Source organism: Dunckerocampus dactyliophorus, chromosome 7 (assembly GCF_027744805.1).
Source record: "Dunckerocampus dactyliophorus isolate RoL2022-P2 chromosome 7, RoL_Ddac_1.1, whole genome shotgun sequence".
NCBI classification, from domain to species: domain Eukaryota; kingdom Metazoa; phylum Chordata; class Actinopteri; order Syngnathiformes; family Syngnathidae; genus Dunckerocampus; species Dunckerocampus dactyliophorus.
Genome location: NC_072825.1, coordinates 9,195,393 through 9,223,322, shown reverse-complemented (window position 1 = coordinate 9,223,322; position 27,930 = coordinate 9,195,393). Strand labels below are relative to the sequence as shown.

The 27,930-nt window shown below is 39.7% G+C and overlaps 3 protein-coding genes across 5 annotated transcripts; 2 read left to right on the top strand and 1 right to left on the bottom strand.

The window, feature by feature from the left end:
* Positions 1-167: 167 nt before the first annotated feature.
* si:dkey-260g12.1 (tumor necrosis factor receptor superfamily member 5) lies at positions 168-10,121 on the top strand. 3 transcript variants are annotated; one of them, XM_054781918.1, is made up of 11 exons: positions 168-524; positions 598-670; positions 830-887; positions 4,157-4,267; positions 5,463-5,606; positions 7,581-7,683; positions 7,780-7,820; positions 7,891-8,010; positions 8,094-8,116; positions 8,461-8,518; positions 8,591-10,121. In XM_054781918.1, the coding sequence occupies exons 2-11, from the start codon at positions 599-601 to the stop codon at positions 8,860-8,862; spliced, it is 1,002 nt and encodes a 333-aa protein (XP_054637893.1). In that variant the 5' UTR covers positions 168-524; position 598; the 3' UTR covers positions 8,863-10,121. The 3 variants fall into 3 exon arrangements, with proteins under 3 accessions (XP_054637893.1, XP_054637892.1, XP_054637891.1); XM_054781917.1 differs by having other exon boundaries at positions 7,578-7,683; positions 7,894-8,010; XM_054781916.1 differs by having other exon boundaries at positions 7,578-7,683.
* A 654-nt stretch (positions 10,122-10,775) lies between these two features.
* On the bottom strand, positions 10,776-14,380 carry cd27 (CD27 molecule). Its single transcript, XM_054782560.1, has 6 exons — positions 14,320-14,380; positions 14,043-14,175; positions 13,850-13,975; positions 12,761-12,895; positions 11,624-11,728; positions 10,776-11,501 (listed from the first exon to the last, which is right to left on the bottom strand). The coding sequence occupies exons 2-6, from the start codon at positions 14,173-14,175 to the stop codon at positions 11,410-11,412; spliced, it is 591 nt and encodes a 196-aa protein (XP_054638535.1). The 5' UTR covers positions 14,320-14,380; the 3' UTR covers positions 10,776-11,409.
* Positions 14,381-19,550: 5,170 nt separating this feature from the next.
* Positions 19,551-27,840, top strand: tnfrsf1a (tumor necrosis factor receptor superfamily, member 1a). Its single transcript, XM_054781642.1, has 10 exons — positions 19,551-19,699; positions 20,796-20,892; positions 21,017-21,125; positions 21,223-21,348; positions 22,128-22,283; positions 22,355-22,433; positions 23,020-23,075; positions 24,350-24,510; positions 24,993-25,119; positions 25,292-27,840. Exons 2-10 carry the CDS (start codon positions 20,836-20,838, stop codon positions 25,591-25,593), a joined length of 1,173 nt encoding a protein of 390 aa, XP_054637617.1. The 5' UTR covers positions 19,551-19,699; positions 20,796-20,835; the 3' UTR covers positions 25,594-27,840.
* The last annotated feature ends 90 nt before the right edge of the window (positions 27,841-27,930 follow it).

The window sequence follows — 27,930 nt, the reverse complement described above, 5'->3', positions numbered from 1 at the left end:
AATTTCTAATAGTCATATTTATTTATTTTACTTTATTTGCCTTATTCTCTGTCTTAGTGGGAATTCATTCAAATGTCCTGCCGAAATTTAAATTTGACAAATATTTCTTAATATATGAAGAAGTCCTTTTTTTGTTTTTAATACATTTTATTATATTTTAGAAGTTCCATTGTATTTATCTTTGGTGTGAAATCCAGTACATGTTCCTGTTGAAAATACAATTGAACAAAACATTCCGAGAAAGCCTATTTCATTGTATTTATTTCATTTGCCCTATTTCCTGTAAAAACCTGCATGTCATGCTTTGCATATGAAGTGAGCGCGCTTTGCACGGAAAGAGGCCAAGGCCCGCTTTGGTGCAGTGTGTTGTGATGCTGCTGGCGCTCAGTGGGTGGAGGAAACGTAAGCTGTGGAGGAAAGAGTGACAGCAAGGACGGGCGGAGGTAGAATGAGGCGACACCAGTACCACAAGCAAGTAAGAGGAACAGCCTGAAAGAAGAATACAGGGAGCGGTGCAGCTTAAGGTAAAAAAAAAAAAAAAAGTTTCCTTTTCTCACATGATCATAACAACATGCTGACATTAATGAATATTCACAGGATGGGCCTTAAAGTGCAATATTTAGTGAGTGTGCTGTTTTCATCTGCACAGCTGCTGCTCACCATACCGCTGGTAAGTGCACTTCCTCCTCCTTTTTTTTTTTTTTCCACTTGCAATACGTACAGTATATCATCTAACTTGTACACCAGGTGACCTTTATGGTACTTGCGTACTCATCTTTTATGCATTTTAATTTATGAATCTACGATATGCATTGATTTGTGCTCACAGCCTGAGAAGGACTACTTCTACATCCAGCAAGACAAAGCGTGCAAAATGTGCCCTCCAGGTGAGAAAAAAAACATCTTGCCTATTCCTCACATTGCGTTGACTCACCTTCAAGTATGATCCAAGTGCCTGCTAAGACGTGGAAATAACGACTGACGCCATGAAATCATGAAAATAGATGTATTTGATACTGAAATTATGTAAAGTTGGAGCATTTTTGCTGCAAAATTTGAGGTTGGTGTTGTGAAAAGCGTTTTTGGTCGGCAATTTTCTGCCAGAAAATGTAATTTTCTGCCTTACACAGTTTTCAGTTCAGCATGTCTGGCATTTTTGTGGAATTGGTTTTGTTTTTTAAAAGTGTGTCACCACTGGAATGACCTAGCTGTTGTTTGCATTTTTGCACACTCCAAACCGCTCTTGATGGAGGCTCCACCTAAAGCTTGTCAGCACCTCTACAGACATATTTTTTCCAAAAAGTTTGTGGAATTTTGCTTCAGAGGTTGCCGTGTCTATTTTCAAAAAAAAAAAAAGCTGATTGTATTTTATATAAATCTATTTATCCTGCAAAATTTGGCATTTTTCTGGCAAATGACAGTGTTTTTGTGCCCAAAATGTTTGATATCAATAATGTAGCATTTTCGGGAGAGGTTGTCGGCCATTTTTGTGGAATGCAATGTGACTTGACATTCTTTTTCTGACCGCATCATCACCGGGATCGCCCACAGTCACATTCTGATCTTTACATTTGAGACGCATAGAAATTGGTTGACTTGTTAATTGTCCATGGTCAGGTGCATCTGATTTCAGAATTTCCGCTGCATTTTTTGGGGGTTACTCAAAAATACCCGACTAATTTTATTTTGTTTATGGTCTATATGTTTATGGTCTGTACATTTTGCATTGTTGTTGTTTTGTGTTATTTTGTGGAAAAAAATATTGTGTTTTTCATGGCATAACATCGTTCTCACTGCAGTGTGGCAGCCATTTTTGTGGCATGTCTTGCAGCAGCAGTCAGCATTTTTTTGCATTATCTTGTATTTTTTTTTTGGAAGCAAAACCTTCCAAGCTAAACCTAGCAGTTTGAAGACGTTATATTAACAGCAGTATTTTTTCAGGCAAACTATGTATCGCTTTTATTTCTTTTACATAAATAGCATTCTCAGTGCAAAATGTTGCAAAATTTTTGTGGAATGTATTTTGTTTTTGTTTGGTTTTATTTTGTTTAAAAATGCATTGTCCTAAATATGGATGGCCAATATTGGCTTTTTTGCCAATAACCGATAGGCCGATATTGTCCAACTCTCAATTTCCGATACCATATCAGCCGATACGGATATGTGTGACATCACATATCTAATGAACACATTTCTGTTGTGGAGCTAATAGATACAGTCTCTCAACATTGCTGTAAACAGTACTGTATGTCTCACCTTATTTCTCCTAAGGCATTTCTAGGAGAAATAACATTTTGAGACAAAAGAGAAACTCAAATGAGCCTTGAGATGAGAATCTCTAAATTGTTTTTTCAGCTGTAGAAGACAAAGCTTTGAGCAATAAAATGTTCCTCTGGGTATACAACGTTGTAAAACATCTGAGAGATACTTGTGATTCGGCTTAGGCTGTGACATTTGTTTTAAAAGTCAACAGAGTAGCCACTTACATTTTTTTGATCATCAAAAAGCCCAAAAGGAAAAAAATCAAGTGTCATAATTTTCATGTAAGCCTCGCTCTCTTAGTGCAGCAGTACGCTGTATTGGTTTCCACGCCACACTACAAATTGCATGTACACAGCAATTCCGGGCCAAAATGAACATATTCAGATTTGAATGAAATTTGATATTAAAGTGAATTTATATGCTACATACCTTTTATCTTGTCCTGAAGCTCCGATCCGTGAGTTTGAAAGGCTTAAAGTTGTACTTAACATTGGAAGCCATCGTATAATTCGATGTGGTCCAACACTCCGTATAAATCCCATACATAATTGAAGAGGAAGAAGTAATCTACCTAACAAACATGTATACAAATGAAAATACCCCCGTTATCACACGAAAAAGCAGTATTTTCACGGGCCTTCCCACGGACTCTCCTAATCCACTGCACGCACACTGTCAGATTTTACCGTCGCTTACTTCCGGGAATTGAAACATTCCTACTCGTGAGTATAAGTGGCATAAAAAAAATGCCACGTACATTATAGCGATCTAATTTATCCTATTTATTATGTATTGTGTAAAACTAAGACATGAATAACATTAAATTAAAAGCACAAGATGAATGCCGATCCACCATCCACCAGTTCAACTTCCAGCCAAGTTTTTCCAGAGAGATTATTACATCGCTGTTTGACGTGTGTGGTAAAAGGCAGTGCGCTAGCATGAATTAACTTGAGACAAATGTGCACGTTAGCACTCAATAAGTCATCAAAACGTACCTTTATGCATTCCCACATAGTATCAGCATTTGACACCAAATACGAGGTGAAAGAAAAATGGTAAAAATACAGTAGTAGTCTATCTGTGCGGCATGAGATAAAGTTAGCACACGCACAATGGACATGCGTCAAGTGAGACGGATGTAACAGAGAGAATCCGGCCACTTTTCAAAATAAAACATAAAAAAATGAAATGGATTTTTTTTTTCTTTCTGTGCGGCCCGGTACCAAATGACCCACGGCCCGGTACCGGACCGTGGCCCGGGGGTTGGGGACCACTGTTTTACATGATTGAGAGGTGGTTTGATGAGGTCGTCATTTGCACAATTTTCTTTTTATTTTTTGTTTTTACATGCATTGCTTTCTCAGTGCAACACATTCTGCATTTTTGTGGAATATATTGCGACCCGGCATATATTGCGTTTTTTGTGCATCATCACGGCCGTTCACACAGGTGCAAGTCATATTTCTGGAAAATAATGTCATCCTGTCTTGCATGATTGGATTTATTTTTCCAAAATTGAGCTATATATTTCTTGTAAAAAAAAAAAAAACACACACACACACACATCGCAGTTTCTGTGTAGCATGTCCTCAATGGTGACAGGACATTTTAATATTTTTTGATTGCGATGCCGTCCGCATACGAAGCAAAATGGAAAAGCAATGCAAACACACGCCAGTCTGAGGGAAAAAAAACCAAGCTTTGACTCACTCTCTTTTCTAATCAATGAATCAAGTGGAAATGACAGTGAAACTACACATCCAGCTTTTATCTTCTCTTCATGTGTTTGTCTTAATGCTGACAAAAGAAGCGTTTTTAGCTCTGTGACCACATCCTGCCTCTGTATGCTCGCTGTCATCCTGTTGTCAATGTGTCGCTCTTCTTGTGTCAGGTGAGTTCCAGAAGTCGTGTGAGCAGTGCGAGCCATGTCCCGCATGGAGCTACACCACCAACTGGAACGCCGAGGACAGCTGCCATCGTTGCTATGGCGACTGCAGGCCTGGTAAAGGGTCACTTTTTGTTAATAATGCAACATTAGGTACACCTGCACAGTCTAATGAAAGCCAATATAAGAGTTGTATCTAAAATTCAGTTTATTCTGTTTTGAGTGTTGCAAACAGGTCCAAAATATATATATTTTAAATTACAGACATTTTCTGGAAAATTGGCAAATTTAAAGCTGCACGCTTACTTACTTTTTATATATTTTTTTTAATGATCAATTTTATCCATCCACACATCTTCTATGCCGCTTATCCTCACTAAGGTCGCGAAAGTCAGCCTATCCCAGCTGACTTGGGGCGAGAGGCGGGGTACGCCCTGGACTTGTCACCAGTCAATCGCAGGGCACTTATAGACCATTCACACCCACATTCATACCTAACGACAATTTAGAGTCACCAAATAACCTAACATACATGTTTTTTTGGACTGTGGGAGGAAACAGGAAGAAACCCCATGCATGCACGGGGAGAACATGCAAACTCCACACAGAGATGCCCAACGGAGTTTCAAACACAGATCTTCCCGATGTCCTGACTGTGTGACCAACATTCTAACCACTAGGCTGCCGTGCTGTCAATTTCATTCATTATACTAATTATAAACCTTTCAGTTCAATCATTTTTTTTTGCATAATATTTTAATCATGTCACTTTATTGAACAACAAAAAACATTTCAAATAAAATTTTAAAAAATTGTTGCGTGCATGGGTCATGACCTCAATTGTCCTTTCATACAAAGTGTGTATGTGTATGACAAATGAAGTTTGCATAAAATCTTGTTTTTTTAATATTAATATTCAGTCGTCTGTAATAACCTTACATGCAATCCTGCACATTTCCAATACATTTCCATATACAGTATTTCTGTTCATTCCCAAGTCTTATAAGCCTAGTTTGATTGAGTTACTGACTTAACATCATGTTGATTATTGGTGTAAACTAAATCATGGAGTCAGCAGGACTAAAATTGTTCATAAATATCTACACAATATATGAATATGAATGTATTTGGTCATTAAGGATTATGCAATAACTACTAAGAAATGAGAACACTTTAAAACTTTGCTAGAGTCCAGTAAAATCCATGAAAACATGAAAACACTCTCATATTAGCAGGTGTACCTATTGTTATGTCTGCACTTCCTCCTCCAATTAAATCTCATTACATAACCTTTGTCTTCATGTCTTTGCAGAGTTTAACCAGAAGGTGATTGAGAACTGCACCAGCAGGTCAAACCTCAAGTGCGCATGCCAGGCTGGCTTTCGCTGCACAGAGGTGGCGCCGTATAGTCAGAACTGCAGGAACTGTGTCAAGATAAGGGACGCGGCCATATTGGGTAAATCGAATACTGAGCAGTGCTGTGGTTGACTTTATTGTCATGCGTGCAAACGGCAAGCAGGCCCTCACGCAATTTATTTATGGCAATGCATACTGCAGTGTGCAAGAATCCTCGTCATAAAAACCTATGATTAAGTAAAGGCAGGTGAATGGCCGGGTTGAACGTGACGTCACATCCAGTTGCAGTCGTTGCCGGCTCAAGCATTTGTTGGGCCAATCAGCGAAAATGCCACACACATTCGCTGTTCTCGCATGTGGAAGTCCTTCAAATAGGGATTTGGGAAAAGTTATGACTAAGTTAGTTCATCATAAAGGGCAAAAGGTTCAAGAAACGAGTAAAAAAACGGCGTTTGAAACTGTCGCTCTCATCGAGTGGAGCAGATCTCTGAACACGTAAGAGTTTGACTAACAACACCAGGAAAAATTTATACTAAAACCAAAGTTAAAATATTGTTGGAACTCAAAAACGCTCATGAAAATGGGAAATGCGGAAAGAATTGCCTCACAACTAAAAACTATTGAGTTGTCATTTCCTCATACTGCTTATCTAATTGCTCCAACTGTCTAAGTGCCCAATTATTCAACAAACACTCTAAATACACCGCCAAGGTTACATCACCTGCTCTGTTGCAAGAAAATAAGATGGGAAAGTAGCATAAACATAAAAAAGAGGAAAAAAACAGTCGTATTTGAACCCCTGATGCAAAATAATAAAGTTAGACCCACAATGCTCCCATCATTACTACTAGTCTCTGAGAACACACACACTTTCACCTGTTTAAAGCAAATATTTCAAGTGTCCGATACAAGTCCATGTCCAATGTGATGTAAACAATGAATAACAGGAGTGTGAAGGTGACTATAGGCATGTTATTTCATGTCTACAGGGCTCTAATAATGTTAAAAACCGTATTTAGAAAGTCGTAAACAGCTTTTCTATGCTCTAACTACAAAAATATTCAATTTATTAGCATTGAATCCTATATCAAGGAAATTCATTTATCGTGGTCGGGTCTGGAGCCGATTAACGTGATAAACGAGGGACAACTGTATACACTTTAATTAACATATTCTTGTATAACCGTTGAAAATGTTACTTGAAACATTACCTGTACAGTAATCTTTCCTGTATTGCGGTTCATTGGTTCCACACCCGATAGTGATAACTGAATTTCCACAAAGTGGGATTCCTTATTTATAAATATAATATTTTTGTTGTTAGTGCATAGAAAACCTGTTTATGACCTTCTAAATACAGTTTTTAACATTATTAGAGCCATCTAGATGTGAAATAACACCCCTACATTCACATTTACACTTGTATTACTCATTATAGTAAACATAATAAGAGTAAACAGGTCATTTAAGACATAAATAAGACTTGTGTGTGTTTCAATAAATGTCTTCCGGTGGGGGACGGACAGGGAGTGATGGTGTTCAGAGTTGAGTTCCGGCTTGGCGTGATTCACGCAACAGTCGCCCGCGTGTTTAGTAGGGATTTTTATTAGGGATTATTGTGCATGTTGTGAGATAATTCAAACCTGCCATAAAAGCCTGTAGTTCAAGTTTGGTGCTGACTGACACCAACTGACCAGTGTAGAATATTACACATCACGTCTTTGAATCCGTCTTGCGAATGCCTTATATTTGTATGTTGTTTCATTTAGACATTTTACATGCTTGAAAATGCTTAATTTAGGCAACAAATACATAAAGTTTGCTTAAATATCCATATTGTTTGACTAATAATAGGCCGAAGTCAACCAAGAAACCACAATGATTTATTAATTTATTTTGAAAAAACGTGATTAGGTGAAGCTGTAAAATTCGAAGCGCGAAGGACGAATGTACAGTTAATTAATACACGTTTCGAGATGACAGCAGTTTTTACACACATCTCTCTAGATGCAATTGCTGTCAATGGGTTCCACTAATTTGTCTTGATTAAACCCTGCTTTTTGTCTCTCAGCAGCAACAACAACAACAACAACAGTAGCTGCTGTGACTTCAGACGAAGATAAACAGACTCCTTCCTCAGCAGACAGCAGCATCTCTGCCAGATTGTGCTTTCCAGAGTGAGTGATGCATTATTTCCCTCATACATGAAAAGTCACCATGATATTCTCACAGATGTGATGATTTAGAGGTATTTGTCATTCAATGTCACACAGATGTGATGCTCGGCATGGAAACAATGCACACATTAACAAAGGTGAGTGTTTCCTTACGACTAAACGAATGAAGCAACACTTGAATGCAGCATGTTTGCTTTTGTGAGACAGCAGAGAGGAACACCATCCAGCTGGTGGCCATCGTGTGTCCGGTGGTCGTCCTGGTAACCGTCTCCCTGGCGATCCTGTTCTGCATCTGTCGGCCCGAAGATGAAACCTGCCTGAAGAGAGGTATGATGGCCGATCTGTCAGGGTGAGTGACTGATTGATTAATTGATTGGAACCTGATGATCCATATGCTCTGTGTCTTCCAGCTGTGGTGAAGTTGCACAACAAGGTGAGTGAAGCGCACGACATGCCCATTCTGTGATTTTGTTGTTGTGATTGCGTAATAACAGCCTGCTATTTTTGATGGTATTGTGTGGACTTCAGTACTAGATAAAGTATAAATACTGTAATTATATTCAGGGTGATGATGGCAGTTGATGCTTTTGTTTAAATGCAGTAGTATCGAGTAGTATTTTGGTCAAACGCACTAGTGAGCTTCAGTGGCTTCAAAAACAGGAAGGCTAGATGAAACACGCACACACGAAACCAAAAATGACTATACTGCAAAATTGTTAAGAGGTACTCAACACTTTTTCTTTATCGCACCTTATAACTGATGTTTCCTCTCTCCAGGGTGGTGGAGATGCTGCAGGCCAGGAGACGGAGGAGCATTTCCCCATAGAGCCATCTGGTAGGAAGCCTTTGTGTCCATCTCTGCTTTCATGTGATGCTTAAAATAAGCATGACTCCTTTTATTCTGCAGGTGCTGTGCATGTCCACAATGCAGGCACAGTCATCTTCAGCTGGCTCAGCCACTTTACCGGCCAAGTGGGCCCCGTCATGGAAGCCAGGAGGGTGGCAGGGAAGGAGGAAGATGAGGAAGATCAAGCCCCTCCTACATTGTATACTCAACCTGTGAGCTCACCCAGCCTTCCCCTCTCTGAGGAGGAGAGGAGCAGCAAAGTAGCAGAGGTCTTCTTCCCCTCTCAGGAGGAAGGCAAAGAGTGGCACGTGTCCAAAGAGGAGGTGTTCTGATGGACGACTGAAAAGACTACGGCTGCAAGGTTCACAAATGTGAGAGAGTAACAACTGTCTGGTAGGAATGAAGTCCAGAATATGTTTGATGGTGCACAACTTTCTTGCAATGTGTGACATGACAGAATATGGTCATATTTACTGTAAGTTGTTTGTTTTGCCTTTCAGGTCCATTGCAATCAAAGCTATGCTAACTTGCGAGCTAAACTACACTTAGGATCATTTACTGTACCTGACATCGCCCGTTTGCTTATTATTGGATGAACTGATGCAAAACTTGAATGCAGATTTATTTGAATGAACATAAGAAAGTGGAAGTGCCTATGAAAGAAAAATTGTATGTATTTGAAAAAGCTTCTTTCAGCACAATCTTGGATAAAAAAAAGCAGATTGTATGCAGACTTCAACTTCTACAATGCGCTTGCAGGACAAAAATGGGTTATTTTTATTTGAATGCAACAAGAAAAAAGTACTGTGGTCTGTGAGTCGTATTTATTACTTTCTTACTTTGTTTAATTCTGATAAAACATGTCCGTTATCATGTGTGTATAGGATACAGGTTTTATCACATTGTCAATCATAACTTTCTATGAGATGTGTCCTTCTTTTTTTGTTTCTTAGCTGCACTTCTTTTGGAAAGTTTATGAAACATTTTCAAACTCTAAATGTTAAATAAGGTAATCAAAATATTAGAAATGGCTGTCGGTATGACGCAGTACACCACTGTGAACTTCAACCACAATAATTCACATATTGCATATATTTAACGTCGTAGTCTTGAGAAATTACATTTTAGTTGGACGCAGTTTTTAGCAAAAAGCTGCCAGAAAGGAGGACTTTAGAGCTGTTTCTCTACAAAAGTAGAAAAACAACTTGGATTGTGTTTCCCTCGATGGTTACCTGCAGCGAAACGTGTGCAGCCGGCAACATTTTCCATCAAAATCGCGTCACATGCAAGAGAATTGTGTTGAAAAGAACCGTTCATTGGATGATCAGGGACCTGATGGACAGAGCTTCAGCTGCAATGAAGACGCAAACATCCCCTGCATTGAAGGTTGCCATCAGTGCACAGCTTGCAGAAGTCACAGCACACTTTGTTTGGATTTGCTACATGAGGCTAAGGGGTCGCTTGCTGGAACCACATGTTGCGTTCTGGTACACTTCGACCTCACTCATGTTCCTCCTTTTCTTCCTGTTCCCGTATGAACTGTCTTAAGGTGTGCACTCTTTTCCAAACTAGCAGTTTGTTCTTGTCTTGAATGTTGCATGTTTTTTTTATGTTTTATGTATGATTTAATACAATAAAGGTATTTAAATAACAAAACCCAGGACTGATATCTCAAAATTGCACTACTAACTCGGATACTTGGAGAGATTTTGGTTGGAAAGGTCTGGTTCGTTTCTTTAATACTCCTGCGCAGAAATGTTAAATCTTTGCTACTTCCTTTTTCTGTTGGAGGGAGCGTGGATCTGTCCACATATTTTGGTCAAAATTAATATATTCAGTGTTAGGTTTCTTTACTCTGTTCCTTTGTTATACCTCCCGAGGGAATACTGTATGTCAAAGTGATATATAGTGTATCCATTTAGGATCATCCTTGTTGCTGCAAAAAAAGCTATCACCAAATGTTGGCTCAAAATAGACCCGCCCTCTTTAGCTCTTTTGGTACAGGTTGTTAAACCTATAAGAGCAATGGAACTTATGACTTTGGACTTTGTCTACAACAATACAAGGGAGAAAAATATTGGAAAAGATGATGTCAGTGCGTTGTACTACTGTTCACTTCATCATTATTGCTCTCCTGTTTTTGCAAAATGCACCCATTTGCACAAATGGAGAAAAGCATCAACAAACTGCTGTATAGGTTAAAGAAATCTTTTATTACCGACCATTCTCCTTATGTCTCTGGCGAACGTCACAGGAAAGTAAAGTACATGTGCAAGCGATGGTCATGTCAACAACCACTTATGTCAACGTGAGTCAGGCAATCCGAGGGATATTAAACAGGTTCTACTGTATAATGTGCCAAAACGTAAGCATGGAAAACTATGCTTCCAACTGCTCTGCATCAATTATAGAAAACAAGAATAAAAGAACATATGAATAGAAACGGCTAATGCGAAGCAATTACACATTCTGTTCCCATTGTTTATCCCAGCTGACTTCGGGCGAGAGGCGGGGCACACCCTGGACTGGTCGCCAGCCAATCGCAGGGCACATATAGACAACCCACTATTCACACTCTCATTCATCCCATTGTCACACATGAAGTAAAACATTTTGTTTCCACCCACACGCAAGCATTTGTCCACATGAAGGCCTCCTCTCTAAGAACAAATGGTACTAATGGTGGTCTCTAATGACAGATGCTCTCTAATAATACATGGTACTCTCTGCGGTTGAGTGAATAGACAGCCCTACGCCAGGCTGCTATTTGAGCATCAGTCTTTTAATACCTAGCCTCTATGTACAACTGTACACACAACCTTTAGCAACATGCAGTGCAATGTTGAACTGATTCACGACCATCCACGAATGTCCCATTATTACACCTCAAACGTTCGGTCACATTTGCCACACATCTCTTGGACAGGCTTGCATGCCTCCTCTTCTTCGTCTGTGCACGGTATCACTGCAACTGGTTAGACGATAGAGCCCGGTCATAAAAACAACAAACACAACATTTTGAGATGAATGAAAACACAAAACAAAAGCTTTCGTAGGGTGCCTTAAGGCTTCGTGGATTAAAGAGCCACTCACCATGTTCGGATCTGACACAGCGTAGAAAGTGTGTGACTTTTGTGAAGACAATGGCAGGAATGACAGCACACAGGAGGACAATTACCACCAAGTACCCCACTGCAGCTGCAAGAGGAACGTTAAGGTCATCCACTAGAGAGAGCACTTGTTTTCTTTTTGGCACATTTGCGGCTGGTTCAACTGGTAGCGCTGCAGCTGCTGTTCATTCTGAACACTTTCCTATGACACACTGTCATACGACTTGGGCAGTTTGACTCATGGTACGACCAGAGAGTAATGACATTATTACTTATGACCTATTTGGTTGTTCACTTGAATGACATGACCAGGTGAGTGTGGCTCCAACCACAGATTGGCTTTAATTCACTTTTACAGGGAGGGGTGAAATACCATGCTTTAATAACAGTGTTAAGAGTCACAAAACAAACAAAGGAAGACCGCATTCTATTGGTAGGTGTTCCTAATAATTGGCATGTTTACCAAGCTAAAATATTAGAAACAACTGTCAGTAAAATACTAAAAAAAAGTACATTAAATAAAGTAACATTTATTCATATAACATAATACAATACGTCAATATATCTGTTGAACTTTATTCCATCATGGACAACCAGCATCATCCAATGCACAGCATCATCTCCGGACAGAAGAGTAGTTTCAGTGGCAGATTATTATCACTGTCCTGCTCCACTGAAAGACTGAGCAGAGCATTCCTCCCCCACGCCATGCGGCTTTTCAACACAACAGAGGGGGAGCGATAAAAACGCGCACAAGACTGGACTTATTACCTTGTTCTGTATTATTGCACTACGAATTTTGAAGCGACCTGTTCCGTATTTATTAATTTATTCTTATTCTATTTTCTTATTTTTCTTATGTCTCGTGTCTTGCCTTGTCTGATTTGCTTTTCAGTGTTTGAGTTTATGATGACGTTTTTGCTGAGCTGCTGCAAATGTGAATTTTTCTTGGAGATGAAAAAGTATCTACTGTATGTATGTATCTATTATTTGTAAAAGGAAGATTTAGGATTATTATTTGACTGTGAAAATGTAACATGGCTTCTGTCACATGTTATTATACATGATTATTTTTTAGATATTCTATGATTACAAGCAGCTTGGTTGAAGGTTCTAGTACCTGTAGTGTCGGACTTGACGGTTCCTGGCACACGCAAACACCTCGTGCACTCCTGGTCTGTGCATTTGTAGCCCTCTATACACCTGCACACGGCGTTGCAAGAGGGTTGGCAGTCTGATTCATACTCCATATTGGCTGGAAGTGAAATCAAATGATATTGTTAGGAGATATACGGTTGTTATTGTAGGACAGTGGCCTTTGGTTGAACCATGGGCAGTCAGCCTGGATAAATACATTTGGCAAAATTCAGGCATTTGTAGATGTAAATTTTTGAATAAATGTAGACCATATTTCGTTCAAACGGGGTGTGCTGTCCATAATGTATCTTATTGGACATCTTCACACATAGATCAATAGACAGTAGAATTTTTCAATAGTAAATATAGTAAACAACAAGAATCATTTGCACAGTCATGGTTGGCAATTTTAAAGCTCTTAACTGTAAGACAAGTGTAAAAAATAAGTTAATGCTATTAAGATGCTAATAAAACCTTCCGTAATTAGTGTTGGAATTAGTGTTTTCCCCTTTGAACCACAGCTCCCCAGAGCTTGCAGCATTCATGCAGCCCCAGACCATGACCCTCCCATCATCATGTAAATGAGTATTTCTTATAGTGTTGTCACTTGAGAAGATTCATTCATATATTTTCTATGCCACTTATCCTGATTAGGTATGCTGGAGCCTATCCCAGCTGACTTTGGGGGAGAGGCGGGGTACACCCTGGACTGGTCGCCAGCCAATCGCAGGGCACATAGAGACAAATCACCATTCACACTCAATGGACAATTTAGATTCGCCAATTAACCTAAAATGCATGTTTTTGGATTGTGGGAGGAAACCGGAGTACCCGCAGAAAATCCACACACGCACACACACGCCCATGCTCCTGACTGTGTAGCCAACATGCTAACCACTCGGACACCGTGCGACCCCACTTGAGAAGATATACAGTAAAAAAAATTTGCTAAAATGTGAAGGTGGTATTCACTTTTGTGAGACGCTGTACATGCTCGTAACCATAAACCTCAAACTGTGCACCATGTAGACAAACCATCGAGAGGGACAAAAATAAAACTGCACTCACTCACGTTTATCACACATCCTACAAATGTTGCAGCTCATCTCCACGTTGTAGGAGTCGGAGTAGCGCATGCCCGTGCAAGGTTCACAGTTGATTGCACAAGTGCTTTGAGAGCGCCGAATCATGTGTTGACCTAGAACACACAGCCTGACACACACTATCACTTGAATTAAAAAGACTGCTAAGAGGCCAATGTATACCTGGTGGGCACTTGTCACAGCAAAGTCGTGGGGCCTTTACAGGCCACGTGTATTGTGAGTCGTTGCACTGCATTGTCAGCACAGAACAATACAGAAAGAGGAACATTAAAAGAAAACAATGTAGGGTTTGCATCTGGAAGGACAAGCAAGACAGGCGTAATTGCTTAGTTGGGTACACAATACACACATTAACTAGCAATTAGTCTACACAATGTACATATATTTACACACAACTGATATTTTATGATATTATATTTATCATCTACCAACTACTCACCGTGGATGAGGAGCAGAGACAAAATGTAACCTGAGACCCCCCTTGTTACCGTCAAACTGAACAGGGGGCACCGAATGTGTGTGTGTTTATGAGTTTTACTGTTCAAATGTCACAGCACTGACTCATTATGAAAGACAGACATTTTGTCTTTTTAATATCACAACTCGGGCCCTCCCGCTCACAATGCGCAGTGGCAGACCCCCTTCCTTTCTGCAAAGACCCTTGCAGCCTCTCTGTCTCTCTCAGTTTGTCTTCCAGGAATTCACTTATTCTGATTACTGGCTGAGGAGCTTGTTAAATGGGCTGACCCCTCAACCGCTCATATTAAAGTTTTCTCCACAACATACTCCTACCATCTTAAAGAAGATACAGAACGAAGGCTTTTGTGTCAAACTGCATTGACACTGGTTCTAATGTCTTCTTGCTGACTTCCAGTTAGTCATTACGGCACAAAACACAAAGATGGTTCAGGGCCAGATAGCTGTAGACTAAATAGAACATGTCGCACTCTTGACTCAGGTCCGCAAATAGAGCCTAGGGTCCAAAATGACCAGGATGTCTGTTTGTTTACACGCCACTGCCTAATGCTGCCCCATGGGCCGTGATACTGTACATTACAAACTGCCACATACAACAGGCTGTATTTCACAATAGCTCCATCTGGTGGGTTGCTGGGCACCACTTGACGCCAATGCCAGCGGACTGTAACAGTGAGTAAAAAAAAATAGTAAAAAATAAAATTCATCAAACCATTTTTGCACCTAAAGTTAATAGAAGATGGATGGATGGATGGAAGGTAATAGAATTTTCCATGAACATATACCCCAACTGCCCTCTGCAAGGGATATCATCAGGGACGTGTGGTGAGGTACCGAGTCTGATGCTGTCTTTTCTTCTTTGTAGAACATGAGTATCCAGATTTTTCCCACTGAGGGCCACACAGTGAAAAATGAAAGGATGCAAGGGCCACTTTGATATTAACATGAAGATATGCTATGTTATGTATATGTCAAGAAAAAACCTCATCTCAGCTTTGTGATATAGGTGGAAAAGCATTATTATTAGTATGAAATTTAGTCTTTGCTCTTTTTTCTCCATTTTTGCTGTTGTTTTTTTTTTAAATAATATTGAAATATTTCAACTTTCTTCTGAAAAAAACTTTGTAAATTTTCTACTTGCAATCTAAAAATTTTTAAGTAAAAATAAATATTTTTAATTAATATGAATCATTATAATAATTAATATATTTAATAAATACATAAAATAATTAATATAATAATGCATAGATTCATTTAATAGAAATTAAATACATTTTAAAACATTTTAAACTTTAGTTGCCATAATATTATAACTTTTACCCCCAACGTGATTTTCCAAAAATGTTTTGTTAGTCTTTCATAATCTTACAACTTTAAAAAAAAACATCATTTTTTCTTAAATATTTCAACTCCATGCAACTAAAATTACATTATTTTTGCACACAATAATACAAGTTTATTCTCGTAAAAGTTTTACTTTTGTCTTGTTAAAATACATATTTTTCCTTAGGTTGGCAACATGCTGACAAACAGATATCACCATCCAACTCAGTGCACTGAGTGCAGTGCACTCCGACAGTAGTCTCAGCTTGTGCACTTAAGCCAAGAGGAGAGACGCACGGCTGCCTTATCTCAGGTTTCTGCCCTGTATTTAATCACAAAAACATCTATTTTCGTACAACTAGCTAGTATATTTTATCATAGAACTGTAACACAAGTTTCCTAGTAAGTGTAAGATGTCACTCAAGGCATACTGAGTTAAACGGTAGAAAACAAAGTCCTGTATGTGAACCTTAACCGGATTAAGTAATCCTTGGTTTATGCTGCTACAAAGTCTAGTGGAAATGATCTTTTATATTTTGCATTATGAAATAAAATACAACTCTGTTGTGCAAAAGTATTGGGCTACCACTAGATAGTAAACAGTTGCTAGTGGTGGCTCAATACTTTTGCACAACACTGTACGTAACCAATGTTCTTTGTAGAGGGCGGGTGGGGTGTATGTGCTAGGAAGATGCTATTAGTTTTGGTGCAAATTTTTTAGGATTCAGGATTTTACTTTCACTTTTCACTGTCACAGTCTGCTTGCATTGGGCTTACGTCGGCCCAGTCACCCACCAGATGCAACAGATGGCGCTGTGGTGAAAAAAAGCTTTTGTATGTGGCAGTTTGTAAAGTAATGTGTCGCCACCTACAGGGCTGGAGTGGGTCAAAGTGAGTACTGTACTAACATTGTGATAAAGGCAGACGTTTTGATACAGGTCTTGTATTTCATTTTACTATTAGAATTGTGCAAGGGTACCTAATATTGTGACAAGTCATTGATAGCGTGGTGGTGGTTGGGGGAAGGTCCAGCGAAACTTCACTTGTCGGAATCTTTCTGTGGGGGGGGAAAAAAAACACAGAAAAAGACCTTTTGTGTGTGTTTTGTTAGTCACTGTCACTCATCTCGTTTACACGCTGCTTCTCGTTGAATGTGACATGCTAGTACTCGACTGCTTGCAGCAGCCTCTGCTTGTACCAGTTTTCTCAGAAACCGCCGCAACACGTGAACTGTGAAACAGGAAGTGTCAAACAGAGAGTTGACATGATGACTCGACACAATAAATGACGGACATGTTTGAGATGACCGTGAGAGAAATACATGCTGGGAATTGCTTGACTAATCTGGGGTGGTCAACTAAAATTATGGCTCTCTGTTTTTTTTTCAGGTTCCATTTGGATATGGTGCATGTATAGTAAGCATGCGCGTTTGTTTATTTATATCTGTTTATTTAGCAACCTATTTATAGCCATGTACAGTATTTATCTATCTAAAATCTTTGAAGCACTGAGAACAGCCAACTCACTTCCATTTCTGAATTTTCTTATTTAATTATTTGTATTTTATATATAAAATAACATTCAGTGATAGCAGTTAATTCACATTTTTTTTACCAATAATTATTAAAAATGACATGAAAAAAAACAAAGGAATACTTTACACGTCTTCCATTTCTTTCTTAATTGTATTATTATATTTTTAAAAATATTGGTTTCACTGTACAATACAATTAAATACTAAAACTGTTCATTCCCGCTTCACACTCCTCAATATTTTCTTCATTTTATTAATGTTTTTATTCTTATCAAAATTAAACTATAAATAAAAAAATCTGTTTTTATTAAAATAAGAAAAAATGAAAACAATATTTCACACTCCATTTTTTTGTATCATTAATATTTTTTTTATTAACATTAAAAAACAATATAAAATACAGACCTGATCAAAATCTTAAGAGCAGTTGAAAAATGGCTAGAATTTGTATTTTGCACATTTGGATCTTAATGAGGTTTTCAGTTAGTTTTAAGTTAGTTTTAAGAGCTAGTTTTAAGAGCTACAATATGCAAAAGCAAGAATGGGGAACGAGACAAAAAAACATTTGGAACTTGTAATTTAGACAAAAAAAAAAAGACATAGGTTGTTTATCACCTGATCAAAACTTTAAGACCACAGGCTATAAAAGCAAAATCTGCTCAAAAGTTTCATTTTCTGTCGGGCATTCACACCGTCATGCCCTCCTGATGGCTAAAGCTAAGAAGCTTTCTCTTTTTGAACGTGGCCGGATTGTCGAGGTGCATAATCAAGACTTCTCGCAGCGTCCATTGCTGCTGAGGTTGTGTGCAGTAAATCAGTCATTCTACATTTTTTGAAAGATCCTGAGCATTATGGAACAAAAAAGTCAAGTGGTAGACCCAAAAAAATCACACCTGCACTGAGCCGGAGGATGCGATTGGCTGTCCATCAAGACACAGGGCGGTCTTCCACCCACATTAAGGCTCTTACTGGTGCCGAATGCAGCTCAATAACCAGACACCATCTACGGGAGAAGGGTTTAAAAAACAAAAAGGGAGCAGGGAGCATCAAACATGGTACTTACTTACTACGTTACTGGTATGACAAGGACATCCCACCTGAGATGTTTTCTACCCGCCACAGTGGGGGGGAGGGTGTCCATCATGATCTCGGGTGCTTTTTCATTCAGTGGAACACTGGAGCTTCAGATGGTGCAGGATCGTCAAATGGCTGCTTACGTGCAGATGTTGCAGCGGGCATCCCTCATGACTGAGGGCCCTCGTCTGTGTGGAAACAGCTGGGTTTTTCAACAGGACAACGTTGCAGTTCACAATGCTCGCTTGAGAAGGACTTCTTCAGGGAGAATAACATCACTCTTTTGGACCATCCTGCATGTGCCCCTCATTTAAATCCCATAGAGAACATTTGGGGATGGATGGCAAGGGAAGTTTATAAAAAATGGCCATCAGTTCCAGACAGTTGATGCCATCTTCACCACTTGGAGCAATGTTCCCACGAGCCTCCTGGAAACACTCGCATCAAGCATGCCCAAACCAATTTTTCAAGTGATTAACAAGAACGGTGGAGCTCCTCATTACTGAGTCCTACTGTGAACATTTTTTATTCTGGTTTGGAGAGTTTTTTTGTTATTTTTTGAGCGATGGTCTTCAACTTTTCATGAGCTGACAAACAGCCTATTTCAGTTTAATTGTTGTTTTCAATAAATTACTTTTTCAAAGTGCTTTTTGTCTCACTCCCCCTTCGTGCTATCGCATATTGTAGCTCTACTTAAAACCTCATTAAGACCCAAATGTGCAAAATGCAAATTCTAGCACTTTTTCAACTGGTCTTAAGATTTTGATCATGAGTGTATATGTATTTTTTTATTAACGCATAATAAATACAGTACATACAAATAAAACAAACAATTCACACTTCCAATATTTTGAAATTAAAATAAATACAATATAAATAAATGCAATAAAAAAAATTATTTTCACACTCCACTGAATATTTTCTTAATTTTGTTATTAAATTGTTTCATTTTTATCAAACTTAAAGTATATTAAAAATCGTTTTATTTTTGACTTATAATAAATTTAATTCATTGACAGTGCAGTATTTTTTTCTTTTTTATTGCATTTTTTTTTTATTAAAATGAAAAAATAATATAAAACACCAAAATATTTGAAACATCTCTCAGTCAGTAAAGTTTAACGCCACAATGCAAACTACAACTACACATAAGATAACAATAAACGTAATCTTTCCGATTCGGGTTAGAATGGGGTTAAGTGCCACTAAAGTGCAGCACCGTCCTGTGAAACGTTTTGGTGACGTCACTACTTCCCGCTTGAGTCCGCCCTCTCGCCAGCTGCGGTGCCTTCGCCTCAGATTTCTCCTTTTTGACCCCCTCGCTTTTTAAACATAACGTGTTTACATTTTGAACAAAACTAAGCAGGGCGAATCCTGGAGGGAGCTTGTCCGGTGACCGTGCTTGACCGAGGTAAGTGAGGCTAATAAGAAAAGAAAATGTGGACGTGACGATGGGTGGGCGCAATGTTGGCAGCGCTCGAGCGAAACCACCTTGGTGATAGAAAATGCAAATCAAACAGTCAAATACTGAGTCCACGTTTGGCTTTACATATACGTCAGTGCCATTGGGTACGTTTCTTTTTACTCGTCGAGTTGACCGTTTTAAAATTGTATCTTGTTTTAGCGTCCTTTTATATGGCTGCAATTGTTCTCTAGGACAACAGTTCAAAAGTCAAACTTCTATGTCTATGTCCTCACATCTTCCATAATTGAATAACAAGTATATACCTCACATACTGTACATCCACAGTGTCCTCTAAAGTCGAACTAATTTTTATGAATGTAAATATTTAATACAACATTTAGTCAATGAATAGATTCTGACTGGGGTGTTGTCCAAATGTAATTTTTTTGGACTGCGTGAATTGAGTCGGTGTCTACTTCCATGCAAAAGCAATGTGACAAGATGCAGTATAGTACTTTTTTTGTGTGTGCAACGTGGATGATTCAAGTGAGAACGCCTGCATTGATGGTTGTTTTTATGCAAGCATGAGGTGTGACATGAATTTCAAACCGGCCGAGCCAGAGTTTCCTCTCTGTCACGTTCTCCTGAGTATTTTTAACCATTCGTGTTTGTTACTTATGTATTTTGCTTTCTTAAAATACATGTAACCACAAAAAAAGAACAATGCTCAGCGTTAGGGATGACAAGAGATGAGCATTTGACTACCTTTCCTTATCTGCAATCGGGGAAATGATTGTTAAGCAACTCTGTTGCTGCTCCCAAACAGCAGCACCTATGGGGGCAGTGTCAAAGTGTTTGTAGTGTGTGGAGTCATGCGGCATTTTGTAAACAAATTCCTTTTGCGATGTTAAAGATGAGTCTGTGTTATTCCCATTGGTTAGCATTAGCAAAGGGTTGGGCAACATTGTGTCTGTAAATGTCTTTTCCATTAGCCATTATTTGCAGAAATACAGTGATCGTTGGGTTTTTTTTCAATATCCAGCCCTTGTCTTTATACATAAGCCTGTGTATATTATGGAAATATAAATCATTTTGTTCCTAGGTGATCTCGCCAATGGACTGAACTAAAGTGTAGGATCTTCATGGCGGGCAGCAGGCACAGCAAGATGGCAGGTTATGGCGCCCTTCTGCTAGTAGCAGTGAGTACTGACTAGATCTTGAGCCTAAAATAAATTAGTCACGCTTCGCCACGCTGTTTTTATGCTGGACTGCTCAAGCAGAACAGAATGTCGTATCACCAGCATAATCTGTTTTGTGTCGCAGTGCGTGCTCACACCCACCCTGGCGCTGATTCCCACCCTCAAGAACAAAACGTGTCCATATGGTGACTACCTCACTGAAACAGGGATATGTTGCTACAAGTGCTCTCCAGGTAATTTGCGGCTTCCTACCCAGTAGTGATTATTGCAGCGTTATCTGTGTTTGGATCGACTTCACAGTGTTGACTTGTCACTTTTTTTGTTGTCCAGGTTTTAAGCTTGTGCACATGTGCCTCGCTGAGGGGATGAGGAGTAACTGTGCACTGTGTCCTGAGGACCAGTACACGGACGAAATGAACTATTCTCCCAATTGTATGCGATGCAAGCATTGCAAAGGTAAGAAGACATTCCTTCAGATAGAAGCTTATGGGTCATGTTGAATGTGCACAGGCCGGTAAAAAAGAAACTCTACCATCTTTTATTGTTGTTGTTACTCTTTATAGTGGTGCATAAATTAGTGGTGGACCAGCCAGGACACCTCTCACGCTAGCTCGCACTAGCATCAGCGTCTGTTTAGATTTATGTGCAATGTTCGTACTACCTTACTACTACTAAATGGTCACACATTGTATATTATGACTTTTTTTCTTTATCACTTCCAATGTGTTCATCAAATTCAGTGGATATTCACTAGATGTTTGCTGGGCAAGTGAATATAAAGTCAACTTCTGCTAAGCAATACTGAAGATTAGGAATGGGTGTAATAATCGATTGTTTGACTAACTGATGGGTAAGAATTCTTTTGATGTCTTGAAGCAACTGAGTCAAAATTCAGTGCAGTACTTGGCTGCAATCAGGTGTTTGTATATTATTAAACGACACATTAAAATTCAGCTTTTCAGATGCCACATCGGTGTGATTTGTGGTAAAGGTGTCTACACTCTGTGGTATCTGTTATGGTTAAAATGTGCGCCACCTATTTGAGTCTATTCGAGGCGTTGCATTTATTTTTTCAAATGGGTGACTCTACTGTAGTGGAAGCTGCCATTTGAGGAAGTACATTATGGTTCAACTCTAGGGGGGGCCCAGGAGCAACCAATTCTTGGCAAATCTTCCTGAATGTTTTTTACCCAGCACCCCCTTTCCACCCTTGTGAATTTTTTTTTCCCCCACAGAGTCAAAGAATGAAGTGCAAGTGTCCAAATGTGAAAGGCACAGAGACACTATCTGCCGCTGCAAGGATGGTTATTACACATTCGTCATCGACTCCGAGACGTCCGAGTGTCGCAAATGTTCTCAGTGCGGTCCCAATGAGAAGGAAGATCAAAAATGTAAGTCGTCTTCATGATGAGATGAATCTCCTGGTCATGTTGGTTTTTTTAAGACTTGTTGTTTTGTGCAGGCACATCGGAGAGGAACACGGTATGCGAGTGCAAGGAGAAGTACCACCGAGTGAAAAGGAAATGTGAGCCATGCAAGACGTGAGTGTGTGTCTGGAGAGGGCGGCATTTGTCCCCTCTTTGCTGAGAAGTTTGACGGGGAAGTGGTTTTCTTGAACTGAAACTTGTTGCGCGCATTGGTTCAGTTTTTCCATCAGCGACAGCAGAAGAGAGAAGTCAGTCCATTCTAAATATGGCATTGTCAGACCGTTTATGCCAGTGTTTCCCAACCTTTTTTGTCTTATGTACCCCCCAGAGCCTTTTTGTCATACCATGAATAGAATACAAGTGTTATGATTTGACACAGGCCATTGTGTCCCTGGGGAAACTAATTGTAGCGCACACGTTCCCAGTAACCAGCAGGAAGTACTTTTTTCAACACCAAAAAGTGACCAGAACTCGGCTGGGGGAAAAGTGACTGTTGATGGGGATGTCACACAACTTCATGTCAAAAAATCTCAACTATCCCTTTAAATTGAGTTAAACAAAGAGGTGTCTGAGACATGTGAACATAATAGTGACTATAAGGTTTCCATTAGTGGCCAGTATGTGAATATTTGTTTCATTTGCTGATCTCCTAAACAAATGTGTTGACATTATTGCTAACCCACACATCGTCTCTCCACAGTTGCACAACGGATTGCAAACACCTTTGCAAGTCGCTTCCTTCCAGCAATCCTACAGGTGAGCACATAACCCACAAGGTTGCCTTAAAAACTAATAGTTAACCTAACATGACATTTGACATTTTCCTTCATTTCTAAATGAATTGTGCGTGAATCTTAATCGAACTAAACGATTAACACTTCTTCCTGTCCAGATATGTCTTGTCAGTGTTAACAAGATTTAGACCTGTTATGGGAGTAATGATGTGCGTCATTCTTTGTGTTCTGGCTTGTTGAGGCTCCGCCACACCTGAACATCCAACACCACTTTATCATAAAGATCTGTCTGCTGGTCTGAAGTCCCACACAAATGTAAACATAAGAATGATGAAAACACCAAAACCGTGCATCAGTTTGTAATGTAATGTACTCACTAACTTACAGGGGAACATACTAACAGACAAACCACAATTAATCCATGCCAGGGTCAAACTGTCGCTATCATAAAAACTTTATTAACTGTGCAGGCAATGTTTGAAGTTACATTTTGACATTCTTAACTGTCATTCAAGCAAGACTAAAGTGACTCACCCTGACATGTAATGGAGAGAGAACAAGATGGTTAGTCAAGAGTGATACTGTCACCTAGTGGTGTTTTGTAGGTACTACTGGTGTTGTATGATGGTTATATTGAAAGAAATGTGTGCGTGCAATTGGTTGATTTTATTTAATGAATTGTAGTACTGCATAGACCCTTCCCTATGTCGCAGTATGTTCCATTTCAGGATCTATGGTCATCATCACTTTTTTTCCTTTTTTCCCCATCCGTGGTGACATCACAAAAAGTGGAACCTTTAAAGTCGAACACAAAATTCATTCAAATTCAGACAAAATCTTTCCAGTTAAAAATAATATAAATTGAGTGAATCAGTTCCAGGGTCAAACTGTCCACCATCGTAAACTACAAGTATACAGGCAATGTGTTCATTAAGAGTTCACTTGTACCCGTCTCACAAGTGTAAAAATAAGCTAACCGCTAATATCAAAATATAAAAACTTGGCTGACGAATGGCGATGGCGTAAAACGTGGATTGTGTCGCAATGTTTTGCATTCTTACTTGTCACACAAGTGTAAAAAGAAGTTAAACATCATAAAAAGAATAGCACAGTTTACCTTAACTTTAATAACAATTGATGGCGTCCATTGTGTGTCCATCTTCTCTTAAAACCCTTTGTTGAGGTTCTTCTGGAATAAAGGTTGCAAAAAGGCAAGTTCATCCTTTAACCTTGAGGTCAATCACGTCCATCTTGTCACGCTGTGTTCCCTCTGTGTCCTCCTTGTGTCTCCTGTAGCTGTTGAGGAGAGTGGAAATGGATTCCTTATCAACGTACTGGCTGGAGTGGTGGCTGCGGCTTTGGTCTTGCTTCTGCTGGTCTTCCTTGTAACCTACAAGGCCACGAAAAGCTGCACAAAAAAGAGGCTGCTCAAAGTCACCACGCCAGAATTATATGAGGTACAGTCCATTAGGTCTGCTGCATCAACAATTTTATGATTTCTTCTCAAGGGACCATACAATAGAAATCAAACTAGGATATACTTTAGAGTAGTCTGTGTACAGCGTGTATAGCAATAAAGCTTTCCAGTTCACTGAAAATGAGTCACACAGCCATTATTGACAGCTAATAGCATCACCTTCGGTTTCTCCAGCAAGGCACTTGCCATCTTGGATGTGTGTTTGAGCGCCTTATGTTGGAAAACCCAGCCCAGTTTCCAAAGGGAGAGGATCATGCTCTGCTTTACAATGCACAGGACATGTTGGAATTCATGTTTCCCCTCAACAAACCGCAGCTCCCCAGTGCCAGCAGCACTTGTGCCCCAGACTATGACGCTACCACCGTCAGCAATTGAGAAAATAATGGCTGTGTGTCAGATACTGTTTGTCTATATTCAGCGTGTTGCATCCTAATAGCATGTTGTGGTTGTATCCCGTTGCAGACGCTGGTTAGGCACACGGAAGCACCAAGCAGTAGCAGCAGCAACAGCGACATGGCTGTTCCTCAGAACACTGTACTTGAAATGGACCCAACTGTGTTGCCTGACTGTGTCCCTCTGGAGGTCAAGAGTGAGTGATTTTGGACAATAGCCCCTTTCGTGCCTTTAGCATCTTGGCTGCTATGTTTTCCGGCCCTGTGTTGCGCTATCTGAGTGCATTATTTACATCCTCAAACATGAGCAAATATAGCCTGAGGAGGTCTACTTTCCAGAATAACCATGTCTGTGCTTTCTTGTCTCAGTCAGCGATCTCATCAACACGCTGCTCGAGGTGGTTCCTGTGCATCAGGTCAAGCAGTTGGTGCGGTCCCTTGGTGTGTCAGACAATGTCATTGAAACAACCATACTGGACCACCGCTACGCCAGGGAGGCCCACTACCAGATGTTCAGAGTTTGGGCCGAGATGGACTCGCTAGGTGGCGGCGGCGGCGGTCGCGGTGGAATGCTGCACTCGGCTATGCTGCAGAAGCTGCTGCACAATCTTAGACAGATGCAGCTGGGGAAGGCGGCCGAGGAGCTGGAGACAAAGTACAGCATTCAGTAACGCTCTGATGTGTGCCAAGTGGGATAAAAAAAAAAAACACACCTGAATCTACGTTATTGTTCTCAAAGACAGTGTGAGAGATTGTCCACGATAGACACAGTTGTTGCACACGGACCTAGACGGCTTTTGTGGACAAATGAGCTCTCTACCTCTCATCCTGCCATCTCTGGGTTGGATTCAAACTACTGAGACAGATCGAATGGCTCAAGACGCTTACTGGATTTAAAGGTGGACTATGCAGAGCACAGTAAACATGAAGCTGATACCAGTTGAATGTTGGCAGCGTAGCACACAGTTAAGACCAAAATGAATCACACACCAACTATGTGTGGAATTTTTATTTGATGAATATGAATCTTTTGGCTGGAAGTGACACAAGAAGGAATATTAATTTAATCTTCATCTTTGGCTATCAAAATGGCCCTCAAGTCTGTTCTGTTTACACTTCATGAAAAAAAATGCAGAAAAAAATTGCAGCATTTTTGCAGTAGTCCAAAAAAGAAATACTTTAGTATAGTCCTTAAATCTATAGCAAAGGTAACACACTTTTTAATAGGATAGGATTCAATTTATTTTCTTTACACATGCTCAAATACAGGGCAACGAAAAGTTGTAGCATCCGATCCAGAAGTGCATTATAATAATAATAGACAATCTGACTGCTGTCGCCTCTGTTGAATAGACCATCGACTGTATGTTTGTGGGCAGGAACAATCATTTTTATTTGCACACTGCTTGCTGCCTTGGTAATAAACAATGTTCCTGTCAAATAGACAATCTACGTTAGCAGGTAGGACAATCACTTCTGTCTTTTTGCACAGTTTTTGCTGCCTAACTGGTAAGCAAGTCTCTTATTTTAAACCACCAATAGTGGAAAACAACAATTGAAAAATGCACGGGCCAGTGTGATCTTGTTTTGTTTAAGAAAACCAAAAACACTAAAAAGCAATCAAATTCAATATGTAAGCTTTGCTATGCTCACTGTTTTTGTGACCTTATTCTTCTTTTGACTTCATAATTGACCTGTACGATGTTTTGATGCATGCCGTGTTTCATTTTATTGTTAGAATATGCCAAGGGCCAACAAAAAATGTGGTGCAGTCCGCACATGGCCCCCGGGCTGCACTTTGGACAACATTGTTGTAGATGATCTTTGACTTTTGGCTCATCAATGTTAGTTGGCCAGACGATCACTCCTGAAGGTGCACGTACGGTTTCTGTTCTCTCTTGGTATTCCCCGGTTCTAGATACTAGCGGGTTCTAGGATAATTTTAAATTGTGCAAAAATTAGCATTTCCTCTAAAAAAAAGAAAGACAAAAGAATTTTGCCACTTTCCAGCTAGAAGGTACCCTTCAACACAAAATGAACTCATATGGACAGACTATGAATCCTTTTGGTTTTAATTGTGTGATTCAAACCCTGCCTGGTATATCTCAAACTCTCATTGTATGTCTGGAACTTGGTTTTCTCATCAAACGAATGAAGCAATGTGGTGCAGTACTTGGTTACAAACAGCGGAGGTGCTGTTGTTTCACTCAGTGTATACGTGTTTAAAAAAATTGCCAAACTTCCTCATTAACGAAATGTAGTCAGTGAGTACGTTCTCTTCAAACTATCAGAGGTAATAGTTCTACACTACACTATTCAACCATATCTGACCCAAATAGCTGAGTTCAAAGGTCAACTGGATGCAAATTGTTGCAGTTGTTGTCACCGTCCCCTTTTCTGTCATTTGTCTTGAAGCGAGCGGGTTTACTTTTTAATGTGGGAAGCACAGGAAGCACTCGATCTGCCTGTAGCGTTCCAGCTCATTCTTCTGTATGTGTAACTTTTTGTGTGTATAGTAATTCCATATTGGACTAATTCCATTGTACAGCATGCACTTTTCAACTGAACTGTGTGTTTTTGTTTTTTTTTTAACTACTGTATATCACATCCCAGAGAGACATGATGACTTCCCAGTGTGAATCGGGGAAAATCCCTCCTGTTTTCCCAGATGTCCTCCTCCACCTTGTCAACATTCCTTTAGGCCCCATCCCTATTCAAGCATTATTCATAGCCTTTAATGGGAAGCAGGGCCACGCCTCGTTTCAGCCCATCATACCAATCTCTGCCTGCACCGACTTGTAAAGGTGCCAAGGTTGTTCCTCACACACTTTATGCATTACACTTTAATGTGGATTTTCCCCAGCATGAGTGTTGCAGCGAGGTTCTTTATGTTTTCAATAAAGAAAAGGTCAAGTGCACCATGTCATTAACATAGTTTTTTTTAGTGTGATTGTGTAAGCATTCCAAGACTTGCAACTCGACTTGTACAATGACATTAATGACTCGGG

What these genes read in the sequence shown, in the direction of transcription:
- si:dkey-260g12.1 (XM_054781916.1), top strand. Translation starts at nt 599, where the DNA reads ATGGGCCTTAAAGTGCAATATTTAGTGAGTGTGCTGTTTTCATCTGCA. An exon ending in TGAAACCTGCCTGAAGAGAG is followed by an intron (nt 8,011 to 8,093) that starts GTATGATGGCCG and finishes TGTGTCTTCCAG; the next exon opens with CTGTGGTGAAGTTGCACAAC. An exon ending in TGGTGAAGTTGCACAACAAG is followed by an intron (nt 8,117 to 8,460) that starts GTGAGTGAAGCG and finishes TCCTCTCTCCAG; the next exon opens with GGTGGTGGAGATGCTGCAGG.
- tnfrsf1a (XM_054781642.1), top strand. Translation starts at nt 20,836, where the DNA reads ATGGCGGGCAGCAGGCACAGCAAGATGGCAGGTTATGGCGCCCTTCTG. An exon ending in TGAGAAGGAAGATCAAAAAT is followed by an intron (nt 22,284 to 22,354) that starts GTAAGTCGTCTT and finishes TGTTTTGTGCAG; the next exon opens with GCACATCGGAGAGGAACACG. An exon ending in TGTCCCTCTGGAGGTCAAGA is followed by an intron (nt 25,120 to 25,291) that starts GTGAGTGATTTT and finishes TTCTTGTCTCAG; the next exon opens with TCAGCGATCTCATCAACACG.
- cd27 (XM_054782560.1), bottom strand. Translation starts at nt 14,175, where the DNA reads ATGCAAACCCTACATTGTTTTCTTTTAATGTTCCTCTTTCTGTATTGT. An exon ending in TTGTAGGATGTGTGATAAAC is followed by an intron (nt 12,896 to 13,849) that starts GTGAGTGAGTGC and finishes TTTCACTTCCAG; the next exon opens with CCAATATGGAGTATGAATCA. An exon ending in CGTCAAGTCCGACACTACAG is followed by an intron (nt 11,729 to 12,760) that starts GTACTAGAACCT and finishes TTCCTCTTGCAG; the next exon opens with CTGCAGTGGGGTACTTGGTG.